Here is a 16981-nt window from a genome sequence, read left to right as displayed (position 1 = left end):
ACTTTGTCTGGGAGGCTGTAGTGTTCGGCCCGGACCTTGCGATACAACTTAGGACCGTAATCTGGGCTTTGAAGGTCGCCAAGAGTCGAGGGCTCTTGTCCATCTCGCATGGCCAACGACAAGCAACCCAGTCAATTGTGAATTCAACAACTTTTACTGAACTGATGAAAATTAAGTTCTCTTTCTCTCTCTAGAATGAGGCATCTCAGTAATGCTATTCTGTGCCTAAAAAATTCTGCTTTTAAGATTTTCAGTTGCTGTATTAAATGCCTGACCTCTGCTATGAGCTTTTTATGCAAGTTTGCATTGTGTGATCAGTCAGCAACCTTAGAGACAATTGTCAGTTTGTTTTCTCAAATTGTTACTTGTGCATTATAGGAGGTGTGGGGTGTCGAAGAATAAAAAGCATACTTTGCCAGTCTTTGCAATATATATATATATATTGTGACAAGTTCCAGAGTTGTTACATATTGACTCAGTCCTTGCAAAAACGAGGAATATATATATTAATATTTCACACGAGATAAAACAGGCATTTCCTACACGCTTGCATTGATTGAACCTTGGTTCCGGATTGTTGCTTTTATCAAGAGGCTTTTCATTTCAGGCTACTGGATTGCATCCAACAGAAGCTTTTGCATAGCAAGAGCAGGAATTGCAATATTGCATACTGCAAAAGCTACTAGCTGCATGTAATTTTCCAATAGTCCAGACACATCATATAACAATTGCGGTGTTCACTTTGTATGAAGAGTTCTTGAGTTTCCGTCATTTTTTCCATTATGCATCAAACTTTGAGGGCTATATTGATTAGTTGATTGAAAATACTTTATTGTGAGAGGAAGACACAAGGCCGTTATGGTAGAAAATAGGGAAAGAACGTCATTCACATCTCGAGCTCAGAGTCTATGCATGGCTGGACCCGATCACAGGGGCTTTAGTCGGCACGCGGTACGGTTGTTTTGGAGCCACTCACCCGGTTTCTGCAGTACATTGCCAAAGTAAATGGGCATAGGAGGTCTGCGCGGTGGAGCCCGCAGTGTACGTATGTTACTGCTTTATAAAGATATCTTCGGGACCGTGGGCACCACATCAACGCAAACGCACTGGTAAAGTGCTAGGTAGCTGCTTATGTTGTGCAGCTAATTAGGAGATCATTTGCCCCGAGGGCTACGTGGGGATATAAAAAAAAATAAAAAAAAAAGAAAAATCACGGCCACGATCAATCGTACCCACGATTCGTGTGAGAGCCTGAGTGGATTGACTTGCTCTGGTAATTCAGGCGACCTTGTTGCGTGCTCAGTTTGTTGTAATGATAGTAGTAGTAGTAACAGACTTTATTGAGGCACAACACTTAGGTGTCTAATACATTGATGGCCTGCTGGACGAGCAGGCGCTGTTCTTCGCCCTCAGCACTAAGCCAGTCCACCCAGATAGTATGGGAGGAGGTGGGAAAGAATCCCGATTGCAATGCAACCGGACATGAAAATAGGCAGTGTAAAAGGTTGCCATAAGGGGAAGGGCAGTTGGGGCATGATGGTTTTTATGGTTTTGATTAAACATCATGAAACGATGGGCTGCACTTTTCTACCTCCATTTCCCGCCAGACTCAAGAGTTTCGGTTTTGTGTTGACTCCTGCCGCGACGCGGTGTTGCGGTGCCTCGCTTGCCTCGCTCGTTTCATTTTTTTTTTTTTTTTTTTTTTTTTTTTTAACAGCGTAGCGGTGGTGGTTGTGGCTGTAGGCAGAAGGAAAAGAAAATGCACGGGCCCGCTACTGGCTCTTTAAAGCCATGAGCATGCCCGGCTGTGTGTTCGTAGACATCGGTTGTAGCTTTGCACGTGTCACGCACAGTAAGCTCTTTTGGCGTTTTCGTACAGTACAGAAATAGCGTGAGACAGGCCCACTACGAGCCGGGCCGCTATCGACATGGTAAACTGCGTTGTGCACGGCTGCTCAAACCGAAGCAAGAAGAAGACCGGTGATACAAATTACCAGCGAATCGGTTTCTATTCGGTGCCAAAAGTAATATATGGCCAGTGCCCGAAGACAGCGGAACTGTCGGCGAAACGCAGAGCCCTTTGGTTCAAACGGATTCGCCGTAAAGGTCTCGACGAGTCGTCGAATTATCATCGGGTTTGCTCTGCGCATTTTATTACAGGTGAGCAGGGGAGGCATCTTATGGCTAGTTTTGAGCACCAGTCTTTTGTTGGGGACTAGGTGTCATAGTCTAGTTTTGTTTTCAGGACGTCCGGCTTACGTGATGGATGAAACAAATCCCGACTGGGCACCGACCCTCAATTTGGGCTACGAGCTTTCTTTCAGCGGACAACGCTCATATGAGAGGTGCGGAAGAAATTTGTGCTTTGTTGAGAGGCTTTTAATTCAGCTGTAGTTCACACGACCTACTGTATAGTTCATTGTAATTCAGCGGATTGGGTTGGCGTTTCGCTGCCCTTGTAGCGGTGGTAGTGGAAACCCCATGGTGGGAACTGTTGGTAGGCGACCCAGCGAAAAGTTCTTTGCTGCCCGTACTTACATGTGCTTGAACTACTAAATAAGTATAGATTTTTAGTCTTCAGCACAGTATTTCATAATGGTGGCGTTTCTTTCCATTGAACTTAGTAGACATTGTTTCTATTGAATTTAGTAGACATTGAGTTATATATATATAACAAATATGACGTTGCGAAGTCGAGCCAGTGCCACTAGCAAGCTTTACCGCATGCTTTACCGCCTTTATCTTGCTCGCACCACTACCATTGCTGCGCGATGCAGAAGAGCATACTTGAGGACCCGCTACTCCTCTCTCAATTGAAATGGTCCGAGATAACTGATCTATTGTGCCTGGAAGTGTTTGGCGGCGATACACGGTGAGGAACTCACTTTTTGACGCTGATATCAATACCGCGCGCTTCATATTGACAGTGACCTCGGTAAATTTAATCGCGCAGACAGAGGCCTTCGTGTCTCATCCAGGCTTCTCTTTTACTCGCAAGCAGGTTTTGCGCAGCGGTGCGAACAAAAAAAAAAAAGAAAAAAAAAAAACTGGTGACCGTTTGGGCGATCGTTAGCTTTTGTAGTTCGTCGTGTGAGCGGAGCCGCGCTTGAGTCTTGTGCTGCGCGAGAAGTCATAGCGCGCGAGTGTTTGTGTGAAGGTAATGGGCTCGGAACTTCTTTTGATTTGTATCCAGCTTCACTTCAGTGCAAGCACTGGTTGGCTCAGGTTCAAGCCACGGCTCTTGCTGAAAAAAAAAAAAAAAAAAAAAAAAAAGGAGAGAGAACATTTTGAGAAGGCATTCGTGAGCAATCTTTCCGGCAGTGCGCTGCTGCTGAATTTACAGGAACATAGTGCTGTCTTTCCATCTTGTGCTTGTGTAGTGCAGAATAGTGTAGCTTGTACACTTCTTTGGCCCATCTTCCACCACCTTCCGCACAGTTAATGCTCAAGGCAAGTTTGGTGATGCTCTCATGCCTCGAAAAATGACTGTCTCATTTTTGCATGAAGTAGGGCTGCATACGGATCACGTGCACTACTTCGGGTTGAGGCTGACGACGTGGATGCACAGTGCCATTGGGAAGGACTTCATAAATCACATCAGAGATGGTGAAGCACTTTGTAGGGCCCAATGTAGCGGTCCACGGCCACACTTGGTCATCGGGGTGGTACTCGACATCTTGGTGTTGTTGTTTATGGTGAAGTGCATTGGTCACCTATTCTCGCTTGATGTGCATGCAGGCAAGTTGGCAGGCATCCTCTGCATACTGACTAAATTCCTCGGCTTACAGTGTGAGCAGCCGGTCGTCGGTTGCACATGAGAGCATGGCATCCAACATGGTTTGTACGTCACTGCCATAGACGAGGCGCAAAGCGAGTGGTTTCCTGTACAGCCGTGTTAAAGTAAAACGTCACATACGGGAGAACTTCATCCCACGTCTTGTGTTGTACATCAACGTATATTGCCAGCATGTCTGCTTTTGTTTAGTCATTCTGTGAGCCCATTTGAGAGGCCAACCAAATCTCACATTACGAAAGACTGGCAAAGACTCGGACAGGAAGAAGCATACTGCTAAAACTAGGTATTCGATACGAAAGCCAAGAAGACCAGAAGACGGATGTCCCGATGGAAGTCAGGAAGCGACTCAAAATCCCCCCGCTGCCACGAAATATGCATCCAGAGCATCACCAGAAAAAAAAAAAAAAAAAAAAGGGCAGAAACGCTGCAGAAGATATATCAAGGAAGACAGGACGTGGTCTGTCGACGCCACCGAGCATGAGGACAGGCATGTTATGGTTGCAGTAATGTAAGATGAAAATCTAAGAATAAGCGGCTCAGTTAGGATGAGTTTAGTCCACACGAGGGAAGAGGTGGTGATTGCTCTTGCAATAACAGGGACAATGGCTACTACAATTATAAGTGATTTGAAAACAGCAAGATGCAATTTTCTCAAGGGAAGGGTCTCTCCACAGGCAAAAAGGATACTGAGAACATGTCAGGTTGACAGAATAATCCGGCTAATATGGGCACCAGCTCACTCCCTGCTTCAGGGAAATGAGGGAGCTCATAAGTCTGCCCGCATTCTTATCTTCTGGGTAGGCACTGATCCTCAGTGCACTCTTAGCAGGGACACACTAGTCAGCTTCAAAGAGATTACAGAGCACTATCGGCTTAACAGGTTAGAATACCCACCGGCAGATAGGACACTAAATAGGATTCGAGAAAGCGTTTGGAGGTGCTTACAGACAAGAACTTTTCCAAATCCAGTACTTTTTAGTCAGTGGTACCCAGAACAATTCTCAGATAGGTGCAAACTATGCCAGGATAAAGTGGATCTGGTACAATACAGGACCACCGTGGGACGTGCGTGACAATATGATATGGACGTGTCCAGAAATAAAAAATATAAATGAACAGACAAAAACGGAATAATTTTTGGAGACTCTACTGCTGAGCTCACACCTTGAGTATAGTGTTCTATAAACTTTGTAGTGGCAAAAGCAGCGCCCTCCGGGTGAGGCTTTTTAGGTGGTTGCTGCGACATGGCGCTGGCGTTGACTCCTGGAGCAGATGCCGGCCCGCCGCCGGTATGCGCGGCACGCGGCTACGAGGGCCGATCAGACAATCGCGGCGTTCGTTGTGGTGCTATTGCATAAACATCCACCTTTTTTTACGCAGTAAAGTAAGGGCCCCGTGTCACAGAAAATTCGGTGTCGGCGTTTGCGGGGTTTTAACGCGAAAATCAGCGGGTAGCAAAAAATCAATCAAAATAGCCTTGCAGACCCATTTAATCGAACTCAGTTACATAGATGTGATAACGTAAAGAAACTGTGCCGCAGTCTTTTTTTATTTGGGGGCAGGAAGGGGGTAGTGTTCAGGTGATGTCATACCATTTTGCTTCCCACTTAGTATCCATTTGCTAGACAAGTTGAAAGCTAGTCTGCGATATGGATTATAGTCCTGACGCCATATATACGTACATAACGTACATACATTCTCTTTGAGCTGGTGGCGATGACAAGGCAATGAAATGATACTCCTGACTGTTTCATTTTTTTGACGTACAAAAATGCATGAAGCAGAGCTGGAGAGTTCTTTTTGCCATGACGCTCTTTGGATAACATCCGTAAAAGCTTTTACGAGCGCCAGTTGCCTGCAGCACGAATTTTCCCAGTGAGCTCGCTTTTGATGGGATGATGGTGCAACTGCAGGGTTGTGTCATAAAAGCTGCATTTTTTTTTTAATAAACTTATGACAGCAATGACTGAATGTATCAAGAAGCACTTGGGAAGGAGCCAACAGTTCCATGTTGCCCGTCCTTCTTAGGTTAGATCATGGCACCACTGCAGTGTGGCGCTTGTTTCATGAAAATTGAAAATTGTCAACATGCTTCTAAGGGAAGAGCTACCTAGTAAGCTTAAGGGCTTAAATGATGCCTTGTAAAGCAATTGGCCACTTCAGCTTTATGCACATGCTCAATAGTGCCTCCACTTATCCATTCTAATTACAAATATTTGTTTTTTAGGTACAAACGTCTCCAGGACCGGCGGCGCTTGAAAACCACGTCCAGTGCTGCACAAAATGCTGCAAGAGTGCCGAAGCGGCAAAGAAACAAGGTCTGTATATTAACCTGCAATTGTGCTTGTTTTGTATTGCGATTTGCTACCATTTTAATTTAATACTGCAGTTGAGCATCAAGTCTGAGTGTACGAGCCGAAGTTTACAAGCTGACAGTCATGGCAGCCTGGGGCCAGAGTCTACAAGTGTTGGTACGTGTGCTGTTGTTGAAAGCATTTGATTCGTTGTAAGTGCATGTGGCTTGGCTTGCATACGAGTGCTGTAGGCAACGAGGAAGGAAAGAATTCAGAAGAAGCCATTGCATCACATTTGTTCAAGCTGGACATGAGGGCCCTCCGTCACGAGTTGGCTACAAGTCTGCTTTGTGTCACTGTTTCAGCTTGTGGCAGCGTCATCGGGAAGGTCAGGGCAAGCAGATAATCTTGCTTTATATTGAGCTGCTGCCAGCTGTTGTGGGCTTCCGAAATGCATACCACGACATGCTCCATGGACTAAAATGGCTCAATGTTGAAGGCCAACACTCACTCTAGGTCTCCATAACCTTGCGTCATCTGTGAAACGCAGCAATTGCATAGATATTCAAATTCCCTTTTTTACCCGATTGGCGTTGTCAATAGCATAGTCGATATTGGCATTTATGCTGACGTGTGACCAGGGAATCCCAGTAGTCCTTGCGCAAGCATGTGACTTCTATGTTTTTTGTTATTGATAGTGAGGGCCTCCTCTAAGCTTTCCTTTTGCTACGGCTGTAGGATTTTTCTAATGTGCAAAGCTTATTTCCTTGTTGCCCTCGTGGGCACCTGACACAAACCGTGCATTTGAGATGGTTGGTCCATTTCCAGCTACGAAGCCTATTGCGTACAAAACGATAGCTTTAAAATGTTTGTCCGTGGACCTCTAACTTGCAGCCACACCGACATGCACTGGCCCGAAAACTAGAATTGTGTAGGCGTGTTGCATTTCCTAGATGGCACTCAGGTACGACATCTCTAGGATGATTTTTAGGGCTTGTCGCATGGGAAGACAGCATTGTGAGGTTTTATTAAGTGACTTGTGAACAGGGTCCTTTTAGTGTTGAATTCTGGTGCTCACACTAAAGTAGCTTTTTTTATGTGCATTGGTACTGCAGATGTAACCGCACCAAGCCCAAGTCGGTCTGTGGAAAGGAACGATGAAGGCATACAATTCAGCATTCAAGTTGCAGTGAAGTCGACACAAGCAGATCTGAAACCAAGAACAAGGTCGCTTTGCACACAAACGGAGGATGGGAAAATGGAGACAGGTGTGTATTGATGCTACCCATTTTTGCCTGCAATGCCACTGCATCGTCTGCGAAGAAAAGCCGTATATATGCTTCTTGGAATGATTCATAGAGTATCTCACCCTGTTCTCTAAAGTTGAGCTATCTGGTGGGTAATAAACAATTGGCGACGATTACAGTACTTCCTAATGCGAAATTGAGCGCAGCTCGTCAGCTGTTTCAGCTTTTCGATACATTGAGGCAAAGAATTCGAGCAAGACAGAACTGGTTACGAGGGACAACGGCGACGGCGCGACAGCCAGAAACAGGCACCAAGGAGCTCAATGCTGAAAAGATGCCATTCAAGACATTTCTTGAAAGGCGAAGTTTTATTTTGTTTTTTGTTTTTTTTTACCGTAGTGAACCAGGCGTATATATGCAAGCTACATCAAAATATGATGCTTTTCTCCGTGAGCGTGTGAATTTTCGGTTACTGCACATGTTACCCTGTAGTTCGGTGTGGGCGCTCGCATTATTCATGAATTATCTTTGCAGTGTGTACCATGTGTGGTCACGTCTTCCACTTGGGCTGTGAAGGTGCCTTCCATTATTAGTTCACAGGAATGGAAAGGTGCAGTATTTGTCACACTTGTTTCTGTGGACGCCTGAATCGCGTCATAAGGGAAGGAAGAAAGGAAGGCGGGAGTGAAAGGCCGCTTGTTATGGCTGCAGGAAGCAGGAAAAGAAAATGCACGGGCCTGCTACAGCTCTGTAACTGAGCCACCTCCGCTGCCTCGTGCGGACAGAAGAGAAAAATAGAAGAAAGAAGAAAAAGAAGAAAGAAATAGAAGAAAGAAAGAAAAAGAAGAAAGAAAGAAAGAAGAAGAGGAGAATAGAAGAAAGAAAAAGAAGAGGGAGAGAAAGAGGTGCGCTGCAACAACAGCTGTTGTCCACCACCAAAGCAGTGGCAGGGGCAATGACGGCCTACAACAGATAAAATTCGGTAGCAGGCTAGCCCCTGCCACAAATGGCGGTGACCTACCTGTCTCAGCCCCACCAGGGCCAGGATCAGCCACCTTTTCGAAAGTCCACTTCAGTTCTGAAGCGTGCCTTTCTTAATTTGTTCGCGTGAATGGAAAGGCGCAGTATCTGTCACACTTGTTTCTGTGGACACCTGAATCACGCGGTAAGGGAAGGAAGGAAGGTAGGAGTTTTGAAAGTGGAGCATGGTTACGAGGGACAACGCTGACCAAGCCCAGGAACAGGCGCCAAAGAGCTGCACTCTAAAAGATGACATGCACTCTTATATCAATCCAGGTTTCTTTTTTCCCTCATTCTACTGCCATCAAAATGGGCCTTCTTTGCTCTCTATTCGACCTGTAATCTTGTGCTCAGCTCCAAACGTCCTCAGCCACTTGGCTCTTTGTGATTAAATGGATGTTTACTACATAATTACCTTTACAGAATGCCAGGCTGAGTTTCATGTTGGTGAATTGATGTGGTTTGACAGCGTAACCAAATGGCACGCATCACCAGTTCCTTTAGGGAGCCCTGCTGCGGTGGCTCAGGGGTTAGGGTGCTCGACTACTAAGCCGGCAGACCTGGGTTTGTTTTAATGCATTTTCAATTTCAATTGCATGGAGGTGAAATGTAAGGTGCCAGTATGCTGTGCGAGGCCAGCCTGAGTCAATTTGGGGCATTAACCCCATTGACCAAATCAACCTCCGAAAGCACAAAATGTGGTGGGCACAAATATCTATAGAGACCTGTACTGAATGCGTATTGCTACAAAGCTTCTAAAGCCCCCAGGCTGTGCAAAAAAAAAAAAAAAAAAAAAAAAGGTGTATTTCTTGAGAATTTGATTTCGAAATTAGCTCTTAGTTTGCAGCAATAGTGTTGGTATAAACAAATAGCCGGAGGAGTGGAAGAATCTGGCATTGAACGCATTTTTCGTTTCCAGATGTCTAGCTCACCGGGAGTCATCACCTCCATATGCCAAGTTGATCACGTGTGTACGTTATTCAGCCAGCCCAAGCGAAGCGATATAGTCTGGCAAAACGGCCTCGACAGCAGTAGCAGCATTCTCTTACTGGCTGTAGTCCGATACGGGCCATACATTTTTTTCGAAATGCTAGGCTCAGGAGGACTTGTGACTGGTTACAGCACTGCTTGTTTCCAGCTTTCTGCAAGGTATTTACGTTTTATATTGTGCAAGCAGTGAATCGTTCCAAATATTTCTGAGCACAGTTGATTGTGGAAAGTGCCTCGCTTCAACTCTAAGGCAACAATATCACCCACAAGTTTTCTCTTTTCATCTCCTTTGGACATCTCTGCCTTGTCACTGAATACTGTAGGTACACAAATATGATGGAATTCGTTTCTCTCGCTCTTCATCAGCTTTGGAATGCATCCGTTACTAATATTCGCAACCAAAGTAGGAATGTAGTATGAACATTTTCTCATTGCTCAAGATAGATAGCTACACGTCCTTCACCACCTGGCTGCTGAGCTGCTAGAACAGGGTGTCTAGCGACTGGGAAAACCGGTAATTGTCAGGGAAATTTTATGCACTGGAAATAATTAGCGAAACTAGAAAAACCAGCAAAAATTTAGCCAAGTTAGGGAAAACGGCACTATATATTCTGCATTGCATTTTCAGTTCGAGCTGGTGCACAGCAAGTATGTATTTCATGCAGATTTTTTTTTTTTAAGCTGTCTCCTCCAGCACGTGGCAGCTGCGCCGCAAGGCGAGGCACATATACAGTAAAACCTCGTTAATTTGGCCCCCGTTAATTCAGAAATTCAGATAATTCAGCCTGCATACTCCCTGCCTTCAAAAATATGCATAGGTCTATGGCAGCAAACTCTCATTAATTCGGCACTACGTGTGCACCGGTTAATTTAGGTGGGGGACGGGTCGAGGCTGCTACGGAAATTAGTCTTCGGAGCACACATCGCTACGGCCATCATTCCCTAAGGACCATGTAAGCATAGAGCTAATACACAAACACATGTAAGGACCGGAAACACCGGAAACCACTATTTCAAAAACGTACGGGAGGCGGCGCTGCTCTACACGCACAAACACCCTTACACTAGGAGCGTGCATAATGCCCACCGCTACAGCCATCATCTATCCATCCGCAACCCTGCTGCTGTGCCGAAGATCCGGCTCGTGCTTCTTCCTCCTAACACTACCGCCGCACTTCACCCTATCGATCAAGGTGTTATCCAATATGTAAAAAAAAAAAAAAGTATCGTAGGCAAGGGCTGGAGCGTATGCTTCTTTGCATGGATCGGAAGCAGGCGTGCATCATCACGCTTCTGAGTGCCATTCAAATTCTGGCTCACGTGTGTGAAACATGCCGCCAGGCACTGTGGATTTGTGCAGTCTGCCACAAGCTTGGAGCCTGCAGCGCCAGTAGCTGCTCCCCACCGAAGTGAATTTCGCCAACTACACTTCCATCAATGACGGCGTTGTTGTCGCTGGCCAGAGACTGTATTTACACGATTGTAAGTCGACCCCCCCAAATCGCATGTCCTGGAAAAAAAAAAAAAAAGTACCGCGGTGGATGCTCTCGACAACGAAAATTTATTGCCTGGCTGTACAACTCGTCTCCATTTCGAATCGCATATTTCAGCGATATACATGGCAAGCTTGGACTCCAAGCTCTGGATAGCTTATCATCTATCTGTATCCCTTGGAAGCCTCTTCGCTTTGCATCGAAGTTAAAAATTTTGTCTCGCTGCATCCGTTACTACTGCCACTCCCGCATAACCCGTTTCGAGGCTTCGAACTTGCGGTCCACAGTGCAGTTGTTTCTTCGGCATAAATGATAGCCGCCTCCTTGAACGCTGTACGAAACAAGTGCCGAATGGTTTTTGGACTGGAGAGCTCGTGACGAAGCACGTAGCTGGTCGTAAAGAAGTGCGAACATGCAATGAGCCCGAACTCAATGAGTGATCGGTGTTGGCTTTTCCATCAGCACTCCCTGGAAGTGTCACCGTGTCATGTGACCTGACGAAACTGACTTACAAAAAGGGAGTGTCGCCACGATTCGAACAGCGGCTCTTCCGTAAACCATCGACACTCCCACAGCTGCAGTTTGTGCTGCGCAGTAAAAGTTAAAAAATGCTTCCCGAGAAGCGCGCTTAGTAACTGAATGCTGCACTTAAAGCCGTAGAGCAAACAAATTCGCCGTAGCCTCCCTGATATGGTTATTGTCTTGTTCCTGCTCTCAGTGCCATGCTTGGGTTTTGATTGTAAATCGACACCTCAACTTCGGATTTTCGAATTTTAAAAAGGGGGTCCACTTACAATCGTGTAAACACGTAAGCGATGATGAGATAATCAGCGATGCCCTCGATGTTGCAAATGAGGCGTCTGGCAAAGAGGGCTTGCTTGATAAAGATGAGCCCCTGGTGCATTGTACCGCTACAGTTGCGGATGCTCTCGCAGTTTTAGAGGACTTCTGTTATGATGCTCCTGGTAACATGCTTACCCTAAAAGGGTTGTCCCATGTTCACAAACTGGTCCTCACTGCCCAGCTTTCTGCGAAAAAGTGAACGAGCATTTCTGACTTCTTCATGAAGTAGAAGTGTGCAATAAAAAAAAAGAATCACATGCGGTTTTTGTTGCTCATTTCATAATTTGACATTCGGATAATTCGGACATTTTTTTAACTCCTGTGAGATCCAAATTAACGAGGTTTTACTTTATTACTTTGACGCCAGTGCATGGCTGCGCTGCCACAATAGAAGAAGCAATACACACGTTAGGTGGGTACTCAATAAAATATGTGGAAGCACTGCGTGAGAACAGTACACGACAAAAAGTAGGAATAGCCGCGCCGCCAGCGCGAAAACGATCAGTGGGCTATGCTGCCAAACGTGTTCTGCTGTGTGCGTGCAACCATATTGGATTGGATTGGCTTGGCTGATTGCGGGGTGGGTGGCTCGCAAACAATAGGCTCATGTGCTCTGAGGCTGGTATCAGTGTGCTTTTAATATTCATTAAGCTTTTGACATTCTTAACGGCCATTAATACTAATGACAGCCCTTTCACTATTGTAAATTGCAGACTATGAATAATAAACAGGTTTTCATTGTGAATTTTTTGTTTATGCTCATTATCATCAGCAGCTACATTTTTGAGCCTCTTCACTTTTCAGGGAATTTGAACTGAGGTAATCAGGGAAAACCTGGAAAAGTTGGGGATTTTGGTTCGCTTGACACCCTGGAAAACCCAACCTTTAAATACCCTTGGCCCGCATGGTGCATGTGGGTAAAAACTCCGCTCATGCCATTGAGAAACAGGCATTAAAACAGATAAGAAAGCAAGTTATGAAGAGAATGGCTAGTAGGCATAAGACTGGAAAGCATGAAACTTTTGACAGCAGTAGCGCAGTGATGAATGTGGCTGGTGCTGTGTGGGAGGCGTGTAAACATGTTGGAGGCTTTGTTGCATCAAAGTCGGCAGCATTTCTGCAGTACTGCCTTTCAAACAGAGTCGCCATATTCATTGTGGTGCTGCTTTTGTGAGCCATCATCATTCTTTTGACCAAGATCTTGGCACCTCGGAACCCGTTTGCTTGAGCAGTCTGTGATTGCACTGTAATTTTAAGATTTCTTTTTCATGTGATTTCACACTCTGCCCTTGGATTGTTTTTGTAGTTGCGTTATTTGTGTAAATACAGTACTTACTTTAACGGAATAGCTGTCGCTGCACAGCTTCAAGAATGGCAGACCTGCGACTGGCTAGAAAAAGCAAGAAAAAGCGATGGTCGTTTATTTTGTTATCCATTGGTCTGATTGTTTGGACTTTTGTTATTTTGTACGGCTTCCATGACTTTATTTGGTGCGTACACATTAATGAGCTGCCTAGGTCTAAAGGTTAGAGCCCAAGGGGCTTGCCTCAGAGCTACTCCATGTGGTGGCTGCTTGTATGCATCCTCAGTAATGTGAATCTTGATAGTAAGATTTTGGCCCTGCCTCCTACAATGGTTTGGACTTTCATGAGTGCATGAAGAGGCTGACTACATGGCGTAGAAGCAAAGCCTTCTGGGCTCAACTTTTTACAAAGACTATTATTGTGGTCAAAAGTTTACAGGGTGTGTGTTCTTAGAGGGAAAAGTCTGCCTTGCAACCCATTAGTGTGATATTGTTCAGATGACCAGATTACATGACTGTAGATGTGAAGTTTTTAAACGCATGGTAGCATTGTATCGATTCTTGATGATAGTGTATATGGTACTTACAGGAGTGCCCTTTCTGTCCTACAGTGTAATGTCAAAATGCTTGAAAGGATCATTTAATGGCAAAAAAAAAAAATGGGAGATGTAAGCATGGCTTGAACCTAATGATACTAGCAAAATTTGTATTTAGCTTTGCTGTGCATGGTTTAGCAAGGTTGTATACGGTTTGACAGTTTAAGTTAGGGGGATGGTGAAGTTTTGCATTAGGAGTTGATGGGATAGTCGCTGTAGCGGTACCTTTTCATTCTGCGATTTTTTAAGATATTTTTTTCTGAAGTTAGTCTTTGGAGAAAGAAATGTGCAGTATCTGTTTCACATTTGGTTGGACTGCTACTCGTATTAGTTCAATATCACACCACCTTTTTGTTTCGTGGTTTCCTTAATGTGTCCAAATGTTAAATTGTTCTCAGCATCTGCATGGGGCCCTTCAGTTGACAGCCCAGTGACTAGCGTGTGCAACCAGTTTTTTTCATAGCTCTGCAAAGCACAGAGCGAGCAAGTTGCACATTTAGGCACACCCACTGAGCAGTCAAGCAGCGAGCCAGCATCAAATCACATCGTTAGGCACAGCTGCCGAGCGGGCGAGTTACATGGGCGTAGCTGGTGAGTCGCGAGTCACACAGTTAGGCACATGCTTTCGAGGTCACCGGTAAGATTCGGTATCACCTTAATCTTTGCATGCGAGAAGTGGAGCTCCTGTTTCAAGAAGTGGGCGAAGTGCAGTTGGAGAAAAAATGACACCGGGAAGCCAAGAAAGGGGAGTCAGAATGCCTCATCAAGGAAGTCTTCGTGTGGTTTATGTAATGGTTGGTTGGTTTGTGGGGTTTAACATGCCAAAGCACTCAGGCTATAAGAGACGCTAGTGGAGGGACGCGGAAATTTCGACCACCTGCAGTTCTTTGCCGTGCACTGACATCGCACAGCACACAGGTGTGCCTTGCTTTTTGCCTCCATTGAAAAGCTGCTGTTGGGCCGGGATTCGACCCCGCATCCTTGGGCACAGACATTATGCACCCTAACCAGTACCCCACCGCAGCGGGGTGTTCCTTGTTGCATCATTCATCAGTGTTTGTATTTTATAACATTGTTTTTTTAATTCTTCAGTGATGTTACTCAGAAGTAGATAAAATTAGTGATTTGGTGTTCGATTTTTTTTCAGTGCAAAGGCATCAAGGAGAAAGTAGCACCAGCCATGGGTAATTGGTGTACTCATATTTTGATGTACGAGATATAGCTAACACAGAAATGGTGAGCTTTCTCAGTAACTTTGTAGTGAAAGAATATCTGTAAAGCTTTCCTTTGTAATCATTGGCTGCGCTTGGGTAGCTGTCTGTGAGTAATTACTCCCTTAAAACAATTATTCGTTCTAAAACTGATGAAATTGAGGGGAGAATTCTTGCTTTAAGTTTAATATAAAAATTAAAGCTGTCTAAGACCAGTTAGCAGGCCCAGAAAAGATGTAGTCTTTTCAAGACCTGAAAGCGAGACTGAGAAAAGATTCTTGCCAAAAACAGCTAAAGCATACATTCAAAATCTATCCTCTCTCTGGCCAAACTATACATTTGTATGCTAGGCAATGAAGTAATATCTTTTATTTAAGATATATTGTTTTGCTTAATATAATTTCTATACGAAACATCTCTTCCTTCAGTACTGAGAGGAAGACTTGAAATAGCATTTTGTTTACGTTTATTCAAGGTTAGTCACATTATACGTAATCAATGCTTTCGAGCTGGAATGCGAGTTAGGAGGCTCGCGCAGTGTGAATGCGACATGAAGTTGGCCGAACAAGGTGCCATAGTACCTGGCATATACAGCTGGATACAATTATTATGAAATCATTAACTGCTTCCTATTTGAGGGCCTTCGACTAATAATTTCTGCCTGTTGTCAGAGTACTATATCTTGCCCAGCCACTCATTTATTTCGTTATAGTGGCCATAGCAAGCGAAAAGGGTTGCTGCGATCACAATAAGTTTACACCTTCAATTGAGTGAAAGGCCTTCTTTGTTGGTCACCTGCCTCTTTGTTTAATAGGTTTTGTGTGACACTAATTATACTTTGCTTTGTTTTCCTTATTTCTTTCACCAGGTTGACCAAACCTTTGACTGCTCTTGCAGGTTATGTCAGGCACTGTTTAGGTGCCCTGGAGGAGGAGCTGAACGCAGGCAGTCACGGGGCCAATCCTCCATTCCATCCGCCTTACCGTCGCAAACTCCTTTGGGGGTCTACGGCTGCTATAGTGTTGTATTTGTTAATTATCCCCTTCAGGTGTGATAAAAACCTTTTCAATGAAGAAATATATGCATATTATTATGCGTTTGAATTAATATTCTTTCATTGCATCTATTGTGCTGCCTATTTGGTGACCGTGTGCTTCAGTATTGTAAAAGTCATGCACACTTTGAACAGAATGTTAGATAGAATTCTTAGCGAAACATGGGGAAACAAATCAAAATTCATGGGCTATTGGTTCATATTTTAATAAAGGAAGGTAATTAGATTCTGCTTGGTGTGAAAAGCGTAAAGGCAGTTCCAAGCTGACAGAAACAATGGAAGTTTTGGCGGAGAATCTGGCATTTCGCTGTGGATCTTCACAGCGGTGGCACTGAGAGTTCGCCGTGCTGGCACATTCTGGCCGGTAATTATAGCCACTGTACCCGAATGTTGTGGCCGGTAGTAAACGAGGACCAGTCTTCGCAACAGGCTCTGGGAGCTCACTGTTTAGCTGACCGTGCTTTTTTTTTGGAGGTGCTCTGCTGCGTGCGATTGGGTTGTTGAGAATGTCTGTTTAAAGGCCATCTTGTCCGAAGTTGAAGTACTTTTCTGTGCTAGCTTTTTAGCACACTCATCTCGGATATTCTATTCAGCTCTTGCGCTGCACAAAAGAAAAAGTGGGAAATGGCTCTAACTGGCCACTAAGTTGAATTTATGAAGCATTAAGTTAAATTTATGAACCTCTCGCAAGTACTGGTTGTGCTGCAGAATCTACTGGGCAGTAAGTTTCAAAACTGGTATAGCAGCTGTGTTTTTTATCTTGCACAGTGTGCTCATCTTCAGAGATCTGCATCAGAAATAGTGCCATTTTGAACTCCTCGACCTATGTGTTCACCTTTGTCATCATCCAGTCCCTTCTCTGCATCATGCTTCTTAGAAGTGCCTGGAAACAGGTTTTTTGCATGCCACTGTGAGAGTGATTCCCCACATTCGGAAGAGGAGCATGTTGGGAAGCGTGGGTTTGAGGCACTGTACAGGGACACTGAATTTTAAAAGTGTACGTTTTAAGAGAAGGGCAGCGGTTGCAGTCTGCCCAGATATATCGAACCTGAAAGGGAATCTTGAAATATGATATATCAATAATTTGATATATGAGACATGCCTAGAAGTGTGAATAAAGTGTATCCATGCTAG

At 44.7% G+C, this 16981-nt stretch overlaps 1 protein-coding gene across 7 annotated transcripts; it reads left to right on the top strand.

Moving 5' to 3' along the window:
* Positions 1-1720: 1720 nt before the first annotated feature.
* LOC146208936 (uncharacterized) lies at positions 1721-16272 on the top strand. 7 transcript variants are annotated; one of them, XM_084596528.1, is made up of 7 exons: positions 1721-2160; positions 2246-2345; positions 6024-6114; positions 6186-6267; positions 7206-7358; positions 14730-14766; positions 15662-16264. In XM_084596528.1, the coding sequence occupies exons 1-7, from the start codon at positions 1929-1931 to the stop codon at positions 16053-16055; spliced, it is 1089 nt and encodes a 362-aa protein (XP_084452654.1). In that variant the 5' UTR covers positions 1721-1928; the 3' UTR covers positions 16056-16264. The 7 variants fall into 7 exon arrangements, 5 of the variants coding, with proteins under 5 accessions (XP_084452654.1, XP_084452664.1, XP_084452670.1 ...); XM_084596538.1 differs by having other exon boundaries at positions 15691-15902; XM_084596544.1 differs by having other exon boundaries at positions 14730-14818; positions 15691-15902.
* Positions 16273-16981: the final 709 nt, after the last annotated feature.

This window comes from Amblyomma maculatum, chromosome 1, assembly GCF_055883805.1.
Source record: "Amblyomma maculatum isolate TAMU_Amacu chromosome 1, ASM5588380v1, whole genome shotgun sequence".
Taxonomy (NCBI): domain Eukaryota; kingdom Metazoa; phylum Arthropoda; class Arachnida; order Ixodida; family Ixodidae; genus Amblyomma; species Amblyomma maculatum.
Note: the sequence above shows the minus strand (reverse complement) of the source record. Positions and strands in the feature narration are given on the sequence as shown.